Source organism: Salvelinus sp. IW2-2015, linkage group LG16 (genome assembly GCF_002910315.2).
Source record: "Salvelinus sp. IW2-2015 linkage group LG16, ASM291031v2, whole genome shotgun sequence".
NCBI classification, from domain to species: Eukaryota; Metazoa; Chordata; class Actinopteri; order Salmoniformes; family Salmonidae; genus Salvelinus; species Salvelinus sp. IW2-2015.
The window spans coordinates 39,533,141-39,556,016 of record NC_036856.1 but is presented as its reverse complement, the minus strand read 5'-3'; the positions used below and the strand labels follow the sequence as shown (position 1 = coordinate 39,556,016).

Here is a 22,876-nt window from a genome sequence, read left to right as displayed (position 1 = left end):
GCGTTCGCGTTAATGAGACCTCAACTACCCTCTGGAGAGATTCCATAGTCTACCGTGGGCGGAGCAGTTGCCTGTACGCTAGGCAAAGGTGATACAGGAGCCCGACGCGAGAAAAGGCTAACACGACGATATGCATGCTGTAAGACAGAGTATAGGTCGGAGTGCTTTATGTGACAGATGTACCGGAGATTTCATCTTTCAGATCCCTACCTGGAGGCGTTGACTAGAGGCGACTGCGTGGCGAGCCTTCTTCGTCACAATCTGTCTTGCTCTTGTTCGTTGGAGATCCAAATTCAGTTTGGTGAGCCGTTGCATGATTTTACCACCTCGGAGGAACTAAAACTTAGGCCCACTTTTCTCCACTACTGACACTACCTCAGATCTGCGATTCTAGTCGTGTGTTGCTCCCTCTCGCTGTGTTCCTTCCTGACGTCCACAATCAGTTCTTTCCTTGTGTTGTTTTTTGAGTAGTATAACGGTAGTAGTTATAGTAGACTGAGTTTTTCCTCGACAACCCACTCGAGGAGACCACTTCACCTCCTCCCTAGCTTCGCCGTCTCCGAGTCTCTATGTTTTGGTTAAGTAGCAAGAACCTTACCACACATTCTGCGATGTGTCATTTGATAGTGTACAAAATTGCGCCACATACACATCCGATGGCGTTTGGATGTTTCGGGTAAGTCCGCTTTCTTTGCGTCTGTTCTACAGAGATGGCCGCATAATTCGTCCGACTCAGTAACCCCTAAATAGGACACCCTGGTTCCATAGTCAAAAATGACTGTCCACATCAAATGCGCAATAGGCAGAGTGAAATCAGGTGCGTCGAAAGTACAGGAGAAGCAAATGAGGGGTTCTCGAGAACGACACCCTTAGAGACCACCCACGGTGTTTGAGCGCTCAATAATTAACATGCGTGGAGTGTGATCATTTGTTAACCGATCCCCTCATTCGCGAGATCCTGGTTTCGGTCGCGTTTCCTGTGCCCAAGGAAGTCGCTAGACACCAGCGTTGCACGCACACGGGCTCACAGGTTGTTTGATCCGAAAGATCTCGAAGAGCACCCAAAGAAGAGGGCTCCTCGCGAGGCTCGTGATAAGATAGGACACGACTGTTTGGCGACGAATTCAGGACTATTAACGGTAACTTATGAGGTGACAGTATAAATGCATTTCTTAGCAGTACGCCGTAGGTCAATGCGAGTGAAAAAGAACCAGGCATATCTCACAGAATTGGATTGGAGGCAGATAGATTCCTCTTAGATAATCCAGAAATGGGCTTTCATGGGCCAGTGTGCGCGAGTCCTGTGTTTGCTGATGTAGCGTACGTCTGATGTCAGCGACCTGTCTGGGTCGGTTGACGCATATACATGCAGTAGAAAAAAAAGGTACTAGAGTAGTCCGGTAGCGGAAACAAACTATAGACAACACAATGTAACTCGGCAATGGATTATGCGTCCCATTGAACTCCTAGTACTCTCCAAACATCGCACTTTCATGAGTGACGAGGAAGTAGTAACTTACCAAGGGCACTGCTCGGTACCACTCTTTATGAGCGACATCAGTTACTTACTTCTTGGCGGAAAACCAGGAACACCATGATCTGTCGCCTCTTTGAAGCATAGTTGTGAACGCAGACTGAGATATAGGATTGATTAATGGATACTATACAGTTCCCGTGTATATATAGCTCGAGCCACAGCCAGCTGGAATCTGGCAGCAATGGTCTCTAGAGGACGCAGGCACTAAGAGGGTGGAAATTGCCGTCTGCACTGCTAGATCCTTGCGGAGGCGTGAAACACGTGTTTTAAAGGTCTTACATACACCTCACCCCCTCATAAAAAGGAGCCAGCTGAAGAGAGCCCGCAGGTTTTGGTAGGAGGCGGTCGACGTGTTCTTGTCTTGCAGAGTGGCACACGCATATCTGATCGCTCAAACCACTATCGAGGCGTGTGCGCGCATCAACACAACTGTTCGTGTATTTTAGGTTCTTAGCGCCTGCAGCGTGAGATCAAGACCATTCGCTGACTCCGCGGTACGCTCTGCGACCGCTGCGTTATTCGTTGTAGCTATAGATAGCCGACTGGAATGGAAGCTCTACTATAAGCACACACACGCTTGCCCCAGGTAGATGCCCATTCTCATTCCGCAGTGTACTTGCACAGCACATGCGCATTATGACTAAGTCTCTGTAGCGTCGTGGGACTTGTCATAAAACTGTTTACTGTAGTACGTGAGCGCGTCTGTCATGTGGATCGTTGCCTATGCCGAGAGGCGATGAAGGATCCGTTCTACACCCTAGGTGATGTGCTATTCGGGTCAATCGCTTCCGGTCAACCTTGCCCGGTTAAAGATAGACACTCAGGTAGGACCTTGCGAGAGAGCCCTTTTACAGTAGTGTCACGGCGACACAAGAATGCTTGCCGTCCCAGAGTCCCCAACGGGCATCTGTCTCACCTGCGCGCCTTTTGGCGATGCAATGAGTTGGTTTATGCGTATCTGCGCCTATGCGTCGCGCTACTACATCAATCTCGACCATTCCAGCCAACGTGTCTCCACCAATAAATAGCTTGCACTGGCGTTGCTATCCTGACTCAATCAACGGCTCATCTAAGTATACTCACAACTACCATTGGATGAGTGTGGATGGTACGCGAGAGGTGCGGCGCCAGACATCCACATATGTCGTCAGATCCGCGTATTGTTCGAAGCACGTTCTTTAGCAGAAGCGTGGATTCAGATCCCTATGAGCACTCTCGTGAGCAAGGCGATTGAACGATTATCCTGACGACTGTCGGCCAGAGACGTTGAATTCACGACGAGAGTCTTTTTTTGCTGCTTAATGTAAGAGCTCGCGCAACATCCAATCCAAACTGGTAGTGCTCTGCGATCCAAGCATGTGAATACGCAGATCACCGAGCTGAGGCACGGGAGTGAAGGCACATCGCTGATACTCAGAACGTGCACAGACGGTGCTGCTGACACGCGCGGAAGAGGGTATATAGTTCTGCTGCCTGCATAACATAATACCCACCTGATGCTCTAGTGTTTTATTCCAGCTGCCCACTGCGTGAGTGCGAGCAATCATATGCTGATAAGAAATTTGTTAGGCGAGTATTGTGGTGTCAAAGTCATTAGACTCTGTTAAAGATGCCCAGCTTACATGAAATGCTATGTGGGCGCGTTCAGGGTCGCGCATTTCTTTGTGGGGCTCGCACAGCCCTCCATGGGTGCCTCAGGGTACGACACTGAGGAGCTATGTCGAAAAGCTTATGTACTCTTACAGAGAGTTAGCCATCGTACTCTGACGAGATCTCCCTCTTGGTGTGGGAGACCAAATGTATACGATCTTGTCTATGTATCTGAAAACTGATTAACGAGCACGAGTTATAGTGTGCCCCTGTTCTGGTAGATTAATGCGAGGCTCAGTTTTTGCGACAAGTCGCTTCTGATTCTCTGAGTGCAACGCGTCTTAGCAACTCAGGTATAAGCCAGGAACGACTTGAGTGCTTGGATGAGCGTGTTTTCCATCTGATCTTGAGGTGCTTAGCTTAGACCCCTCCATACTGGCGTCGCTTATCCTCCACGTATTCTTCCCTTGAAGGTGCTTACTACCCCTGCCCTCGTCCCCTCCTTCTTACCGCAAAGGGAGTTATGTCTACCTCCTCATGTGCGCGTGCCGACACTATGCGCATTGACAGACACAGCCCAAACCATATCCAGCTTGCTTTGTTCACCGTAACTTCCGTGGTTAGCTCTCCGGTTCACCCCCGATCCCTACGCCAGTGGGGTGTGTGGTCCGTCTCGGACAATCTATGAATGTGCACCCGCTTGCGCGAATCCCTGATGTTTTCTCATTGGAAACTGCGCTACTACCGTATGCATCCGTTATGTTCGATTCAAGCTTCGTGTAAGACTCTTACGTCGCACATAGCTACCCAGCATAGAGTCGTGAGGGAGCAAGCACTCGCGCACGATACAGGTGTCAAATAACAGTGACCAAAGACGATACATCTCGAGGAAAAGCGACTACGAACGTGAGTGAAAGCGCTCGGTTCTTTCCTGCAACCACAGCTTGCACGAACTGTACCACATCCTGTATTGTATCGCGCCACGTTTTTCTCCGCGTTTGTTTCTCGTGCCTGACGTGTGCCCCCAGTGGAGTCAGACACTTGCTTCGCCACGCTTCGTAGACTCCATATTCTCATTTTGGTCAACTATGGATCGAGAAATGTGACAAGAGATTACTTAATCTATCGTCGAAGAATCCAGCGTTTTTCGAGCTTGGCCATAAGTGTACACTAGATTCTTATATCACAGGAAACGTGATGAGCTTGAGTGAAGTATACATTGTTGTTGGTTTTGAAGTGTTCCCGTTTTTAATATTTCTTTATCATGTATCAGTGTATATTACTCTCTCCTCCCCCGACAGTGACTGTTGTCAATGAACCTTGAGAATTTACCTCTCACTGCGAGTTGATGACTAATTTGACGAGAAACTCAAGGTATCATTATCTTCCATGCAGTCACGCTACTGGGGGCAAAAAGCTGACCGATGTAACGAAATAACACGTAAAAAAAAAAATTACTGCATTATTTTCCAAGGAATACACGAATGCGAAAGGCGGCCCATCTCTTGTTCGGCGCGGAAGTGACAAACATACACTCACATATACAGCGTTTCACACACACATATACACGCGTTTTTCACAACACACATACACACGTTTTGTTCAGCACCACACAAGAGCCACCAGGCATATGCATTTCTCTTTACTTCACCCAGCAGTACAAGCTGCTAAAGGAGGGACTACTCAGTTCATGGATTCGAGAGAAACTCACCACCTAGAGAGTTTTCGAGCACATCGTTTTCACACACACATACACACATTTCCATACACACAACACACTATATTACTGACAGTCCACACTGTTTGTCAAGTGTCCAAATAAACGAGCTAGTGAGTCGGCTTCTCGGACATATGCACATGAGAAGTAACATCTTTAGATACTATAGAAAACCCACTAAACTTCCTTCTCTGAACTCATACAAATCACACACCCCATTAAATGCGCGCATTCATAAACTTGCTACAGGCCATCTTCACTGAGATGGAGTCTCTTCCCACTTTATGATATGAACACCAAGAATTATATAAGCGAGACCCATGACTGCATAAGTTGATGCCCTAAAGACTGCAGAGACCTGCTGTTCTTAACTCAATGTCAAGATGCACTCAAAGTCAAGGTATTTCAATGTGTTATGAGGTGTGCTTTAAGCTGAATACTGTTGATCAGTAACTTCCACGACTTCACTTGCAGTTATGAGATATGTAAGGACATCAGCACACCACGAGGCCTGCACATATCAGAAGTATATTGGAGAGCGCGGAAACATGCGCTTATAGTCCCTTCCATAGCGTGTATTAATGATCTTCTTATAGTTGAAATTTAACATGTGTAGTACTGTGTTTAGCATGTAGGAATGATGAGCAGTATTCAAGACATTTTCAGGCAATAACCTAATCGTGATCCTTATATAACACAATATATAGCGCTCATCTACATTTGGCTATTGCTAGCACCCCAACACAAACACAAAGTGTTACAACAAAACTACGAGAAAAATAACCAAGTGGTTCAAGTACTATTGATGAGCTAGTCTATGCAAGATAGCCACTCTTTGCCGTTGAGGATGAACCGACTTTATTAGTCACTTATGAGCATTTGGCGCTCGCAATTTTTCTTCATTCTACAGAACCAGCCATCTATGAGTGGAGTAGTCACCTTGAGAGTGACCTGATCAATTCGATATTCCACATATACAACCCAGAGGTCGTTCGCACATTGTTTAAAAGTTAGCTAACTTAGTGATACGGTTATATATGCTTTACCTTATCCGCTGATCTATACATTTAGCACAAATCATATAGTCTAGCCAGCGAGCCATATCAGTGTAAGACATTCATGATCCCTGGTCATTTATGAACATTTTGCCTATTTGTGGTCTGTTATAATCTCCACCCGGCAAACAGCCATAAGAGACTGGACCCACCCCTCATTAGCCCGCCAGGCCCGTTCCTCTCTAGAGGTTTCTTCTCTGAGGGTGTGGGCCTTGCTAGGGTAGTTTTGCCTGTAAGCCCACCCGAAGCTTCTAATACTATACCATGACAAAATTTGCTTGCTGTATTAGGCGTATTATATGTCGAGGTTTCTTTTTTAACGAGGTCACTTCGACGACTACTTTAAGTCTCGATCTGTAACGAAAGGGGCGTTAATGATAATTAATATTTCATTTTGTAGGTTATTGGATTGATTGTTGGATAATTCTTTGTGCTTATCTGCAAATGTACACACTTTCCTTCCTACTCACCTCTCCCCTTAGCTTCTGGACCTTATCAAGTGACAGGATACTACAAAAACAGCTGTCTGTGATTCCAGACGAAAATTATATCTAGTATTCCCTAAGTACATAACCTAAATACTCTATAATCCGCCTACACACAAAGCCCTTTATTCCATCGTTTGTCACCCATAGTTATAGCACTTCAAGTCAACATGAGCTACTTGAAACTAACGTGTTAGTAAACCCAGCTTTACAATCATGGAATACAGCCTGTAAGCAGGTTAATCAAGTCAAGATTTTAGAGCACTTATCCGTCGCTTGTTGTACCAACAAAGTGCTTACTTGCAGCCTGAGTATCCCACCCCAAAAGTACTCCTTACATTTGAATGCTTAGCAGGACAGGACAATGTCTAATTCACGCACTATGCAAGCGAGTAGACATCCGCGGATCCAGCTCTACTAAGCCAGTTTACACCGTACTGACACTCCATACGAAACCCCTCTGTCTTGAGCTGGTGTTTGAGTCGGCTAAAACTAGCTAGCTGCATCACAAGCTAAGTAAGCAACATTTTTTTTTTTTTTTTTAAATATACCATCTCTTCTTCTTAATTTTGAAGAGAAATTAAATTTTAAACTATGGTCTTTCTCTTTGAATCAAACTACTCTCCACATTTATGCTTCTGCTTCCATTACTAGATGTCATTTCTCTGATCCTTTGATTGGGTGGACAACATGACAAGTTCATGCTGGAAGAGCTCTGATAGATGGCGACGTCCTCTGGAATTTTCATAATTTACTTATGGTATAGTCTATAAGCCCTATTTGGACAGGATTAGTTTTACTGGTGGGATGTGTTGCAGACTCACCTAAACGAGGCATGTAAATTATTGTCGCTTCAGTTAGCTCAGTGAATATCGCAACTGCGAGACCATGTCTCTAGTATCTTTTACTCACTCTCCGTCTCTATCTGTACCCGAATTCTTTACAACACAAGTAATATATATATACACAAGATAGGACCAAATGGAGGTTAGTATACATGATTCCATGCCCAGAGTAACCTTAGTTTCTTTTTGAGAGCTAGAAAAACATCACTGATATGAAAATATGCATTCTATCATGCTATGATTTAATACCTTATCGCTGTTACTTGCGATAACTTTATAAACAACTCCCAGAAAGACTTCTTAGACTTTTATGCTCTTCATAGATAGGTAGAAATATATGGTTCTATGCGTAGTGTTGACAAGCTTGATGCTTCGCACTAGTCATTTTCTTTTAAGTATCTTTACTTTTAGGCGTTTTTTTATCATGTGCAGCATACTACTGGTACTTTATCTGTACACATTAGCGATTATATAGAGGTTATTAGATTTAAAAGGTATTTGTGAGCAAAAGTTACTTTGCGCAGATGAGTACCCTCCGGCTTACACTATGTTGTTTCTACACCCACTACCAGGTGAGTTCTTGTGTGTATGAGAGCCTACTAATAGCTAGACCTTTGTCCAAAATCAGTAGGGGTTTTTTCAGATGAGAATGATTTATTAGGTGACGTGTGAATACGTTGTAGGAATTTTCAATCTTACTAAAAAGTATAACCTTCCTAAAGCTGTCCTGACCTTTCAGTAAACAGTACTCATATTCATGACCAAATATTGTATTGGCCGATAAGAGGAATAGCCAAATCTGTATACCTCCCCTGCAAGAAGAAGAGCCTCTATACAAACCAGCTTAGCCAAACACTACACTCCATAATCTCGAGTTCATATAAACGTTTATCTGCTCCACACTTTGTTAAGCAAACACTGAACGCACCACACGAAGATTAGATGATAACAGCACGCTCAAACCTCACATATGATGCGCGGAGGAAAGAGTTATTTCTCTCACGCATACCCTATTGCTGGTGTATCGAAAATAGTGCGAGTGATCTCAAGCTCGAATAAACTCATCAAGAATCGACTCTATATGCAAAAAATCGCTGTCCCCTACTTCTATTATCGAAATGTACCTATTTGAACCCAGACATCGGAGGCTAGTCATATGGTTAGAGGTTAAGCCCCAGCAAGTCGCAAGAACTTACACTCTTTTGAGCTAGCCATAAAGTCTACAAAAGAAATTAACAATCTAAAGTGAATCTATATATCTCCTAGCAAAAAGCTCTCTAAATAAAAATTTGGGAGCCAGTTGCGTTGAGAAACCATCTCCGTCTACTCAAACCATCTAGCATTGCGAGCACCAAATTCTTCTAGCAGAGGTGTCAAGATAACAGACACATCTCATGATGCATAAAGCTGTTCAAAGGCAGACTGTTAATCCAGGGCCTGTCATTTGTTTTATTATTGTATTTATTTATTATGTCCGTTATTATGCTTACCAAGGTAAGTCCTAGGACAGGAGTCAGCAGCACAGGTTACTCTAATGGTAAATCCCTCTTTGAGACAAGCAACTACGACCTGTTTCGGATAATTAATGTTACCAAGAGCAAACATGTGCAGGAGGTGGATGCCAAATGGCAAGCAGCCATTTCTCTGATAATTACAAACACTGGGCAAGTACCTATATGTACTAAGATTGTATCTCTGGAATAGCCATCGAGCGGCCTACACGATTGGCGAGAATTTTAATGCACAGGATCTACCTCGGTACGTTATAGCACCCCTACTCTTACAACAATGATTGCAACATATTGAAGAGATTCAACTTTCTATAATTGACAATCAGAAAAGCATGTATCAGGAACACTCCAACGAGTGGATACTTAGACAGAGATCTCATCTCCAGATAGTAGACGTACACCCAATAGCCAGCAAAGCAAGTGGCCCCATATATCATCTCTCCAGATGTGCGCTATTCACAAGTCTTTATGCCTCTCTTCAGCATCTTCGACCTTCTGAAAAGCGAAAGCTCTTGCACCACATCTTGGGCCCATTCTTCCTACAACTCAACACAGCTTCCAGACAGCAGTACTGGGTCTTCCCATGCCAGGGGTAGAATCTAGTACCTAGACCAAATACGCACTGCTCCTATATATAACACTTACAGTATGATGCAACTTGCGAGGTGTTACAAATGTTAAATTTTGTGGTATTATTTCACCATCGCTTGCTGTTGGTTATGTCTTGACGTCCACACTCAGTTGTGTACCGAAATTGCTGTAAAAGAAACCAACTAATATGTATAGACACAAACCAGGATAAGAGAGATAGGAGTACTTGTTGGCCAAGAATACTACAGAGACACAAGTCGCGACTCATTTAGAGCGCGTGGTAATAAGCACTCGTCACTAGTTCAGTCTACTTATTGCGGAGTCAACAACATTCTGCAATATTATATCAGAGTAGTGCGCGAGGAAACGACTAGCCTCCGCATTCTCTATTTGTATCTCATTACATACGAGGATTATAGGTTGAGTCCGATGAGCTTCCCAGATGTCTGTTACACACACAACATGATTCATTATAGAGAGCATGGATTGAAGAGTGCTTCGTACTAGGATTGTGCAGCATCTGGAAGACACACGTTGTGCTGACTTTCATAAGTTACTTTCTGCTCTACACGGCACGAGCGACATAATCCGAGAAGACCATCTAGAGCTTTAACCATCGTCAGTCTCGCAGTGATACGCCATCCCATCGGGTTTGCACTTAGTCGAGACTCATAATGTGTTTTATAACAAGACAATGACGTTAAAACACCTCCCAGCTGTTGTAAGGGAATATTTGACCCAAGACGGGAGAGATATTGAGTGCTACATCAGATGACCGCCTCCACAATCACCCGACCTCAAAACAATTAGAAGTGTTTGGATAGAGGTGCGACTGCCAGAAGTGAAGAAGCAGCAACAAGTGCTACAGATATATGGGGGAAACCCTTCAAGACCTGATTGCGAAAAAGCCATTCCAGGTGAGATTGATTGAGAATGCTAAGAAGTGTGCAAAGCTGTCATCAAAGACAAAAGGATGGCTACTTTGAAGTATCTCAAAATATATTATAGACTTGTTTAACAAGTTTTGCGTACTACAATATTCCAATACGTGTTATTTCATAAGTTTTGAATTGTCATTACACTAGAAAATTGTAAAAAATAAAGAAAAATCCATTGAATGAGATATGTGTGTCCCAAACTCTGTATGAACCGCGACATTTGCTCCTCAGTCATTCCCTCCCGTATTCTTCACTCCCTACCCCTCTCCCACTCTCCCCCCTCCCATCTCCCTCCGTTCTCTACATACCCTCCTCCCTACCCCGCTTCTCCCTCTCCTCTCTCCCTCTCATCTCCTCCCTCCTCTCTACCCCTCCCAGTTCTCATCTTTCCCTTCCACTCTACCTCTCCCCCGTCCTCTTTCCCTCCCATCCCTCTCTACCCTCTCACTCTCTTTCCCTCCCTCTCCCTCTCCCCCCGTCTCTCTTTACCTCCCTCCCTCTCTCCCTCTATATATATTTGAACATTCAGACCCTTTACTCGGTACTTTGTTGAATCACTTTTGGCAGCGGTTACAGCCTCGAGTCTTCTTGGGTATGACGCTACAAGCTTGGCTGGGGATGGGGAGCATTGCTGAACAGCTATTTTCAGGTCTCTCCGGAGATGTTCGATTGGGTTCAAGTCCGGGCTCAGAGACTTGTCCCGAAGTCATTGTACATTGTCTTGGCTGTGTGCTTAGGGTCGTTGTCCTGTTGGAAGGTGAACATTCGCCCGAGTCTGAGGTCCTGAGCACTCTGAAGCAGGTTTTCATCAAGGATCTCTCTGTACTTTGCTCCATTCATCTTTGCCTCGATCCTGACAAGTCTCCCAGTCCCTGCCGCTGAAAAACATTCCCACAGCATGCTTCACTGTAGGGATGGTGAGAGGTTTCCTCCAGACATGACGCTTGGCATTCAGACCAAAGAGTTCAATCTTGGTTTCATTAGATCAGAGAATCTTGTTTCTCATGGTCTGAGAGTCTTTAGGTTCCTTTTGGCAAACTCATAGCGGGCTGTCATGTGCCTTTTACTGAGGAGTGGCCACTCTACCATAAAGGCCTAATTGGTGGATTGCTGCAGAGATGGTTGTCCTTCTGGAACGTTCTCCCATCTTCACAAAGGAACTCTAGAGCTCTGTCAGAGTGACCATCGGGTTCAATTCATTCGACCTCATGGCTTGGTTATTGTTCTGACATGCACTGTCAACTGTGGGACCTTATATAGACAGGTGTGTGCCTTTCCAAATCATGTCCAATCAATTGAATTTACCATAGGTGGACTCTAATCAAATTGTATCAAGGATGTTCAATGGAAACAGGATGCACCTGAGCTCAATTTTGAGTCTCATAGCAAAGGGTCTGAAAACGTATGTAAATAAGGTATTTCTGTTTTTAATAAATTTGCAAAATTTTTCTAAAAACCTGCTTTCGCTTTGTCATTATGGGGTATTGTGTGCAGATTGCTGAGGAAATTGTTTAATTTAATCAACCCTTTTGCCCTCAGTACATCCTCAATTTGTCAGGTCATGGACTCTATAAGGTGTCAAAAGCATTCCACAGGGATGCTGGCCCATGTTTACTCCAATGCTTCCCACAGTTGTCAAGTCGGGTGGAGGACCATTCTTGATACACACAGGAAATTGGTGAGCGTGGAAAAACCAAGCAGCGATGCAGTTCTTGACTCAAACCGATGCGCCTGGATTCACCTGGTCAGTCTATGTCATTGAAAGAGCAGGTGTTCCTAATCTTTTATACACTTTGTGTATCTCTCTACTCTCTCTTCTCACTGTGATTTAGGTCTTTTTTTCTCCCATGACTTCTGCAAGAACTGACATCCCCTTCAAACCATGCCAGGGAATTTGAGCCGCGTTCCGCTGAGTTCACCCCTACATTCCCTCGCTTTCAAATAAACTCAATGCATGCGGACCATTACTCACACACAGAACTCCAGCACAACTGAAATATCACTCAAACGCTGAGCGCTTTCCTCTGCTGCTCCCAGTGAAAATATTCACTTTCATTTCAAAAGTAGCATTCTGTCTTTGAACGCAACAGAAGACAGAACTGACCTTTGATCAGTGAAATCTAAACTCAGCAAAAGCAGAAACGTCCTCTCACTGTCAACTGCGTTTATTTTCAGCAAACTTAACATGTGTAAATATTTGTATGAACATAACAAGATTCAACAACTGAGACATAAACTGAACAAGTTCCACAGACATGTGACAAACAGAAATGGAATTATGTGTCCCTGAACAAAGGTCAAAGGTCAAAATCAACAGTCAGTATCTGGTGTGGCCACTAGCTGCATTAAGTACTGCAGTGCATCTCCTCCTCATGGACTGCACCAGATTTGCCAGTTCTTGCTGTGAGATGTTACCCTACTCTTCCACCAAGACACCTGCAAGTTCCCAGACATTTCTGGGGGGAATGGCCCTAGCCCTCACCTTCCAATCCAACAGGCAACGTGCTCAATGGGATTGAGATCCGGGCTCTTCGCTGGCCATGGCAGAACACTGACATTCCTGTCTTGCAGGAATCACACGCAGAACGAGCAGTATGGCTGGTGGCATTGTCATGCTGGAGGGTCATGTCAGGATGAGCCTGCAGGATGGGTACCACATGAGGGAGGAGGATGTCTTCACTGTAACGCACAGCGTTGAGATTGGCTGCAATGACAACAAGCTCAGTCCGATGATGCTGTGCCACACCGCCCCAGACCATGACGGACCCTCCACCTCCAAATCAATCCCGCTCCAGAGTACAGGCCTCGGTTTAACACTCATTCCTTCAACGATAAACGTGAATCCGACCATCACCCCTGGTGAGACATAACCGCGACTTGTCAGTGAAGAGCACTTTTTGCCAGTCCTGTTTGGTCCAGCAACGGTGGGTTTGTGCCCATAGGCAATGTTTTTGACGGTGAAGTCTGGTGAGGACCTGCTTTACAACAGGCCTACAAGCCATCAGTCCAGCCACTCTCAGTCTATTGCGGACAGTCTGAGCACTGATGGAGGGATTGTGGTGTAACTCGGGCAGTTGTTTTTGCCATCCTGTACCTGTCCCGCAGTTGTGATGTTCGGATGTACCGATCCTGTGCGGGTGTTGTTACAAATAGTCTCCCACTGCGAGGACGATCAGGTGTCCGTCCTGTATCGCTGTAGCGCTGTCTTAGGCGTCTCACAGTAAGGACATTGCAATTCATTGCCCTGGCCACATCTGCAGTCCTCATGCTTCCTTGCAGCATGCCTAAGGCACGTTCACACAGATGAGCAGGGACCATGGGCATCTTTCTTATGGTGTTTTTCAGAGTCAGTAGAAAGGCCTCTTCAGTGTCCTAAGTTTTCATAACTGTGACCTTAATTGCCTACCGTCTGTAAGCTGTTAGTGTCTTAACGACCGTTCCACAGGTGCATGTTCATTAATTGTTTATGGTTCATTGAACAAGCATGGGAAACAATGATTTAACCCTTTACAATGAAGATCTGTGAAGTTATTTGGATTTTTATGAATTATCTTTGAAAGACAGGGTCCTGAAAAAGGGACGTTTCTTTTTTTGCTGAGTTTAACTGACTAAACTCCACACCATGGTGATGGACGTTTCCGATGAACTTCATTAACGGAGTGGAGCAGTGACCAGGCTTTGTGGAATTTAACTCCAACTACATCGATTCGTCCAAAAATACTTCAAAAAGTAAAAATTATGAAACGCTAACCTTGTACCCATGTTTCTCCCCTGTAGTTGTCTTCCTGTCTTTGTTTGCTGAAATCCATACTTTTCATAAAAACTGAATCTAATACAACCACCAACTGTTTAATTGTTGAGATTCAATTGACATATAAACTTCCCTCTGTTCCCCTCCTATAATACCCTCCTCTACCCTACCCTCTGTATCCCTATAATACCCTCCTCTACCCTACCCTCTGTACCCCTATAATACCCTCTTCTACCCTACCCCCTCTGTCCCCTCCTATAATACCCCTTCTACCCTACCTCTGTACCCTCTAATAATACCCTCCTCCATCTCCCTACCCTCTGTACCCCTATAATACCTCCTCCACCCTATTCCTCTGTACCCCTATAATACCCTCTTCTACCTACCCTCTGTACCCCTCCTATAATACTCTCTTCTACCCTACCCGCTGTACCCTCTGTACCCCTCCTATAATACCCTCTTCTACCCTACCCCTCTGTACCCCTATAATACCCTCCTCCACCCTACCCTCTGTACCCCTATAATACCCTCTCTCTACCCAACCCTCTATACCCTCTTAATACCCTCCTCCACCCTACCCTCTGTACCCTATAATACCCTCCTGTACTGTAAACTCTGTACCCCTCCTATAATACCCTCCTCTACCCTACCCTCTGTACCCTCTAATACCCTATTCTACCCTACCCTCTGTACCCCTATAATACCTCATCTACCCTACCCTCTGTACCCTACCCCTCCTACAGTACCCAGATCATGTGATCAGAGATCCCTGTCTGTCTCTTACCCAGTCCGGTGACAGTGCTCTGGCGTGGGTCTGGATTCTCCCAAACTGTTCTGTGGCCTCACACACTACACCGTCTCATCCTCCACCCACAGATCTGACACAGAGAAGAGAGAAGATAGGAATTAGTGTGTGTGTGTGTGTGTGTTGTGTGGTTGTTTTGTGTGTGTGTGGTTTTTGTGTTGGGCTGTGTGTGTGTGTGTGTGTGTGTGTGTGTGTGTGTGTGTGTGTGTGTGTGTGTGTGTGTGTGTGTGTGTATATGAACAAAAACCTCACTGCTGATTTGCAGGTCCCCTCCTGTCTTCTGTGTGATGGTGCTGTGTGTGGGGCGTCTGGTGAAGACGGGTGCGTTGTCCTCCCTCCTCCAGGTGATCTGGGGTTCGGGGTACCCCTGCGCGTGGCACGGCATGGTCACGTTAGAGCCAATGTCCGCCGCCACGTCAGACGGTTCTCTGGTGAACTGGGGTGCAGCTGGAAGGCAAAGGTCAGAGGTTAGGGTTTACAGAGGTCAACAACACTAAGAGCTAAATCCCTCATAAGACCATGAAGAAAGGCTACATTCATCCATCAATACAGCCATCTACACAGCAGGCAACATTTGACATGGGACAATATAATGATGTGATTTTCTAGTGGTAAACTGGTCTTTTCTGGGTGTAGAGATGTCAGATGTCAAAATTACAAGACGTCTTTTTCATGATGTGTTCAAGAGACCAGAGGAATCCTTACATCCTACATCCAGGGTGATCTTCCCAGGTGAGGAGGTTCCTGAAGGGTTCGTAGCCACACAGGTGTAGTCCCCCGCGTCAACATCCTGTGTCTCCTTGATCGTCAGAGTCCCTCCCAGGGGGTCAATATCCATGTAGGAGGATGGCCGCAGCTGCAGGTCGCCTGTGGGTCAAATAAAGGGCAACCAGGAAGTTGTTAACCAGGAAGTTGGCAACCATCAATATGGTCATATCAAATAAAATGTTATTTGTCACGCTTCATAAACAACAGGTGTAGACTAACAGTGAAATGTTTACTTACGGGCCCTTTCCAACAATGTAAAGATAAATAATAGAAAAACAATAACACAAGGAATAAATACAAGATGAGTAACTAAAAACTTGGCTATATACACGATGTACCAGTACCTAGTCAATGTGCAGGGTTGCATGGTAATTGAGGTAGATACACAAAAGTATGTGGACACCTGCTCATCGAACATCTCATTCCAAAATCATGGGCATTAATATGGAGTTGGTCCCCCCTTTTCTGGTATAACAGCCTCCACTCTTCTGGGAAGGCTTTCCACTAGATGTTGGAGCATTGCTGCGGGGACTTACTTCCATTCAGCCACAAGAGCATTAGTGAGGTCGGGCACTGATGTTAGGCGATTAGGCCTGGCTCGCAGTCATCATTCCAATTCATCCCAAAGCCTATAGCCTTTAGCTCAGTGTGGATGTTGCCTGTAATTCATGGCTTCTGGTTGGGATATGTATGTATGGTCACTGTGGGGACTACATTGTCGATGTACTTATTAATGAAGCCCGTGACTGTGTGTGGAGTAAAGCTGATCTAGAGTTTTTTCGCCTCTAGTTGCGCAGATGAAACGCTTGTAAAAATGAGGTGAGATGGAGTTCAGTTTCCCTGCATTAAAATCACCGGCCACTAGGAGCACCGCCTCTAGATGGGCATTTTCTTGTTTGCTTACGGCCCTATACAGCTCGCTGAGAGCCGTCTTAGTGCCAGCATCGGTCTGCGGTGGTAAATAGACGGCTAAGAAAAAGATAGATGAAAGCTCTGGGTAAATAGTATGGTCTTCAGCTTATTATTTTCTATTCTATTTCTGGCGAGCAAAACCTATCAAATACATAAACTGAGGCGAGAAAAACCTATCAAATACATGAACTGAGGCGAGAAAAACCTATCAAGTACATAAACTGAGGCAAGCAAAACCAATGAAATTTTATCAAATGCTGTGTGTTTGTTTGCAGCAAATTTTTATGAAATGAGAATGAACATTTGCATCATTCATTCTTTCTTTTAGTGTGTACTCTTCATCTTTCTCTTTGTCTTTCTCGTTCAAAGAATAAGTGGACAGAGCAGCAGAATGAAAAAGAGAGTGTTTTAAGGATTAGACTAAAAGACAGGAGCGTTTTAAGGGTTGTACTAAAAGACAGGAACGTTTTAAGGGTTGGACTAAAAGACAGGAGCGTTTTAAGGGTTGGACTAAAAGACAGGAGCGTTGTAAGGGTTGGACTAAAAGACAGGAGCGTTTTAAGGGTTGGACTAAAAGACAGGAGCGTTTTAAGGGTTCCCACAGGGTGGCCAGAGTCAGTCAAGTGTGTCAGAGGTGTCAGAGGAGCACTTCCTGTGCATCAGCCGATAAAACACTCCACTTCCTGCTCTGCACTCTATAAAATATACGACTTCCTGTCTGCCCAGGGCCCCGGCAAGCTGATTTATTAAGGCCAACACACAGAGGTATGTGAATGAGAAGTCTCTTTGTGGGTGTGTCTGTGTGTGTGTGTGTGTGTGTGTGTTGTGTGTGTGTGGTGTGTGTTGGTGTGTGTTGTTGTGTGTGTGTGTGTGTGGTTGTGTGTTGTGTGTGTGTTGTGTGTTGTGTGTTGTGTGTGTGTGTGTGTGTGTGTGTGGTGTGTGTGTGTGTGTGTGTGTGTGCGTATGTCTCTGTGTGTGTCTGTGTGTGTAGGTCTCTGTGTGTGTCTATGTGTGTGTGTCTCTGTGTGTGTCTTCTGTCTGTCTGTCTGTGTGTGTGTGTGTTTGTGTGTGTGCGTGTCTCTGTCTGTGTGTGTGTTGTGTGTCTGTATCTGTGTGTGTCTGTGTGTATGTCTCTATGTGTGTCTGTGTGTGTGTGTGTGTGTGTGTGTGTGTATGTGTCTAAGTGTGTCTGTGTATGTCTCTGTGTGTGTGTGTATGTCTGCGTGGGACTGATTTCTTTATTCCGCTCCCTCTCGATCCCAGGCTGTGTCGTGACCGAGAGTCCCATAGGGCGGTGTACAATTGGCCTAGCGTTGTCTAGGTTAGCGGAGGGTTTGTCTGGGGAGGCTTTACTTGGATCATCGCGCTCTAGCAACTCCTTGTGGCGCCGGGCGCCTGCAGGCTGACCTCGGTTGTCAGTTGAAGTGTTTCCTCCAACACATCGGTGCGGGTGACGTCCGGGTTATGAGCGCGGGTGTTAAGAAGCGCGTTTGGCGGTCATGTTTCAGAGGACGCATGACTCGACCTTCACCTCTACCGAAGCACGTTGGGGAGTTGCAGCGATGCAATTGATATCACGAAAAAGAGCATACAGACATACCCTATTTTTATACTGAATAGAAGAATGATGAGAGTGGACACTTATAGGATATACCTACTTTTAGGAGTGGGAGACAGTGACAATATAAATTGGGTAATAAATAAACTACTATTGAAAGGATCATATGGTAACCTATGAGCGCCTCCTACTCTTTCCATTAATCAGTATTTATTTACAGACACTGCAGTAATCTGTGTTCCTATCAGTATTTATTTACAGACACTGCAGTAATCTGTCTTATCCTTGTATTTATTTACAGACACTGCAGTAAACTGTATCCTATAGTATTTATTTACAGACCTGCCGTATATCTGTATATCTAATCAGTATTTATTTACAGACACTGGCAGTAATCTGTTTATCCTATCAGTATTTATTTACAGACACTTGCAGTAATCTGTATCCTATCAGTATTTATTTTAGCCAGACACTGCAGTAATCTGTATCTATCAGTATTTATTTACAGACAGCTGCCAGTATCTGTTCCTATCAGTATTTATTCAAGACACTTGACTATAATCTGTATCTATTCAGTATTTATATTACAGACACTTGCAGTAATCTGTATCCTATCAGGTTATTTTTTATTTAACAGACAACTGCAGTAATCTGTATTCCGTATCAGTATTTATTTACGCAACTGCAGTAATCTGTATCCTATCAGTATTTATTTACAGACACTGCAGTTAATCTGTTCCTATCAGTATTATTTACAGACACTGCAGTAATCTGTATCTACAGTATTTTATTACAGACACTGCAGTAATCTGTATCCTATCAGTATTTATTTACAGACCACTGCAGTAATCTGTATCCTATCAGTATTTATTACAGACACTGCATAATCTGTATCCTATCAGTATTTATTTACAGACACGTGCAGTAATCTGTATCCTATCAGTAATTTATTTACAGACACTGCAAGTAAATCTGTATCCTATCAGTATTTATTAACAGACACTGCAGTAATCTGTATCCTATCAGTATTTATTTACAGACACTGCAGAATCTGTATCCTATCAGTATTATTTACAGACACTTTGCCAGTAATCTGTATCCTATCATATTTATTACAGACACTGCAGAATCTGTATCTATCCAGTATTTATTTACAGACACTGCAGTAATCTGTATCCTATCAGTATTTATTTACAGACACTGCAGTAATCTGTATCCTATCAGTTTATTTACAGACACTGCAGTAATCTGTATCCTATCAGTATTTATTTACAGACACTGCAGTAATCTGTATCCTATCAGTATTTATTTACAGACACTGCAGTAATCTGTACCTATCAGTATTTATTTACAGACACTGCAGTAATCTGTATCCTATCAGTATTTATTTACAGACATGCCAGTAATCTGTATCCTATCAGTATTTATTACAGACACTGCAGTAATCTGTATCCTATCAGTATTCTATATTACAGACACTGCAGTAATCTGTTATCTATCAGTATTTATTTACAGACACTGCAAAGTATCTGATATCCTATCAGTATTTATTTACAGACACTCGACGTAATCTGTATCCTATCAGTATTATTTTACAGACACTGCAGTAATCTGTATCCTATCATATTTATTTACGAACACATGCGAATCTGTATCCTATCAGTATTTATTTACAGACACTGCAGTAATCTGTATCCTATCAGTATTTATTTACAGACACTGCAGTTAAATCTGTATCCTATCAGTATTATTTACAGACACTGCAGTAATCTGTATCTATCAGTATTATTTACAACACTGCAGTAATCTGTATCCTATCAGTATTTATTTACAGACACTGCAGTAATCTGTATCCTATCAGTTTTATTACAACCTGCAACTTTCTACAGTATTTATTTACAGACACTGCAGTATCGTATCCTATCAGTATTTATTTACAGACACTGCAGTTAATCTTATCCTATCAGTATTTATTTACAGAACTGCAGTAATCTTATATCTCTATCAGTTAATTTATTACAGACACTGCAGTAATCTGTATCCTATCAGTATTATTTACAGACACTGCAGTAATCTGTATCCTCATCAGTACTAATTATTTTATACAAGACACTGCAGTAATCTGTATCCTATCAGTATTTATTACAGACACTGCCACTTCACAGTAATTACAACACGCAATTCTATATCCTATCAGTATTGATTTAAGGGACACTGCAGTACCTATTCCTATCAGTATTTATTTACAGACACTGCAGTAATCTATATCCTATCAGTATTTATTTACAGACACTGCAGTAATCTATATCCTAATCACATGATTCTCCGCCCGTACATAGACTACCTCATTTCATAGAGACCACACATATACTAGACACACTTGATCTGGCACGTCCAACACGGAGAGGAGAGGTAGGCTACTTAACGTGAAGCAGCGAATTCTTAAGTGTGTGAATAATGCGACAAAGATGTGTTTCTAATACAATAGGAAGAGGCCTGGTCCAACGCACACAAAGCAGAAAGACGCCCGTTTCCAAATAATCTGCAGGACAAACAAAGTTGTCTGTCTGAAAAAACGCAGACTGTGCCGCAATGATCTATGTTGGGACCCACGGGAAAGCAACCCTCCATAAAGTCAGGGTTAAGTAACCATATGGGATATTCATGTCCTGAGGAGTAAAAGCTACACTCCATACTCAACGACAGATGAAGGCCTCTTCTCTTCTCATCATCCCTCTCTGCCACACACAGGAGGCTGCTTCCAAGTCAACATACCTTACCTTTGAACCACCTGATCTCCGGCTGGGGGATCCCTGAGGCGGAGCATGCCAAGATGGCGGTTTCTCCTAGACCAATCAGAATCTCACTCAGCACCACGATCACCACAGGGGACTCTGGGAGAAGACAAGAGACCAGGGGGGTGAGAGTATGAGAGAGGGAGACTGACAGAGCACAACACAGGTTAAAGGAGCCCGTCAGTCCGTCCGTCTGCATGTCTATTGTGTCCTACTCACCGATATAGGTGAGGACGGATGTTTGAGTGTCTGTCCCAGCCAGGTTGCTGGCCAGACAGCCGTACACCCCAGCATCCTTCTGTTCCATGTTCCTGATGATCAGACTCCCATCAGGGGTCATTCTGTGTCTGCACAGGGGTCAGAGGTCAGAGGGTTAATACATATTGACACACATCAACCTCATCTACATACACACCTGTAATAACACAGCAAGACAGACAACACTCCATGAAGTACATTAGCACACAGTCATCTGAAGATCCCAAGCAACAGCTCGGACTAAATGATTTAGTTATTTGTTAAGTGCCACCAAAGCACGATAACCCTTGAGCTTTGAGCACCACAACAGACAAAACAAACACAGGACAGCGCATCCTTCTGCCACTCCTGACCTGCGTGACCTGTGTGAGAGGTGAAAGGTTGTGACCTCACCTGCTGGAACCCATGAGGAACATGTCGTTGTGTGTCCAGACCAGGTGGGGGGCGGGGTAACCTCTGGCCGAGCACCTGATCCTCACTTCCTGTCCCGTGGTAAAGGTCTGGTGCCGGGGGTCCACTGACACCTGGGGGGGCTCTGGAAGAAAGGAGGGGGTCAGAGGTCACAGCAACATGAATATCCTTAAATCATCTGGTTCAATAATGATTGCTGCCATCAAAGATCAATTCATATAATCCACTGACCAAATGTACATTGTATATCTTTAAAGTACTTGCACAGTGGTTTATACAAGCGTATCAATAAACACGTTGTGATGAAAGCAGGCAGATAGGAGTCTCCCTGTGCCCAGAACCTGCTCCTTTGCCTTCCCACTCGCCAAGTGCCCTTTCGGGTGGTGGTATAATTATATATTTTCTGCAGTTGTTGTTCTGAACCCACTGCCCCCAAGTCATCGTGACTTCGTCAAGTTTGCCACTCCCCACCCCTACCCCGTCCGTTAGTCTGCTCTGTACGGAGCTAACGTGCACCCGGTTGTGCCTTTTCCCCAGTCTGCCCTGTACCGAGCTTGCCCGCGTCGGTATCCAAACATGCATGGCTTGAAATGCGGTAATAAAAATAGAAATGGACTCGTAGCCGCGGAAAGGATCCTGGAGGTGCAGCAGCACCCCTGATATATTGAAATACATTGGTCAAAGTTATAGAATTACTACTGCCTTTTTAGAGAAAGAAATCAAATCATTCAGAATAGCCTACTACACCCTGAGTCGGCATATCATTTAGCCACAGAGGATCAACAGATCCTTTCAAAAACAGGCCTTTCGCAATATTTGAAATACAATTGCGGAAAAACACAGGTTGGAAAGCAAATAGCTCCTGCTGAAAAGAGAAGACTCCAACCGGTCTGCTGTTAGCTAGCAAAATATTTAATCAACTTCCAAATAGGCCCATTGAGCTAACATTGTTTGACAAAGTAAAACAAGAGAGAGGCACCAGCGTATCGGTCATCTCCGACCTGCGCATCATTGGGTGAGTCAGTGAAACTTTGAAAGATGTTTAGGACTATAATTTCCTGTACAATATGTGTGTCCCAATACAGCTAGGCCTGGACTATTGATGGATTCAAGACCAGGTCGTTATTATTGATCTTAGATTCTCAGTTTGTCAGTGTCAAAGTAGCCTGTCATTTCCATCATTTGTGCGGTATTAAAAAAGATTCAGCTCAAGTCTCCAAAGGCCACATTTTCCCCGGACTCCAGGCTACATTATTATAAAGGTACCTCAGAGCTTCCCTAGGTCACCCCTCTCACGACCTCAGAGCTCCTAGGGTCCCCCGCACCCCCTCAACATCAGAGCTCGCCCA

General features: G+C 44.2%; 1 protein-coding gene across 1 annotated transcript in view; it reads right to left on the bottom strand.

Moving 5' to 3' along the window:
- hmcn1 (hemicentin 1) overlaps window positions 1–22,876 on the bottom strand; it is a 277,402-nt gene that overhangs the window by 149,786 nt on the left and 104,740 nt on the right. The window contains 8 exon segments of the mRNA XM_070447449.1: window positions 14,805–14,822; window positions 14,825–14,872; window positions 14,875–14,898; window positions 15,078–15,272; window positions 15,531–15,692; window positions 20,844–20,957; window positions 21,078–21,205; window positions 21,510–21,651. Of these exon segments, the coding sequence (XP_070303550.1) occupies window positions 14,805–14,822; window positions 14,825–14,872; window positions 14,875–14,898; window positions 15,078–15,272; window positions 15,531–15,692; window positions 20,844–20,957; window positions 21,078–21,205; window positions 21,510–21,651 (831 nt within the window).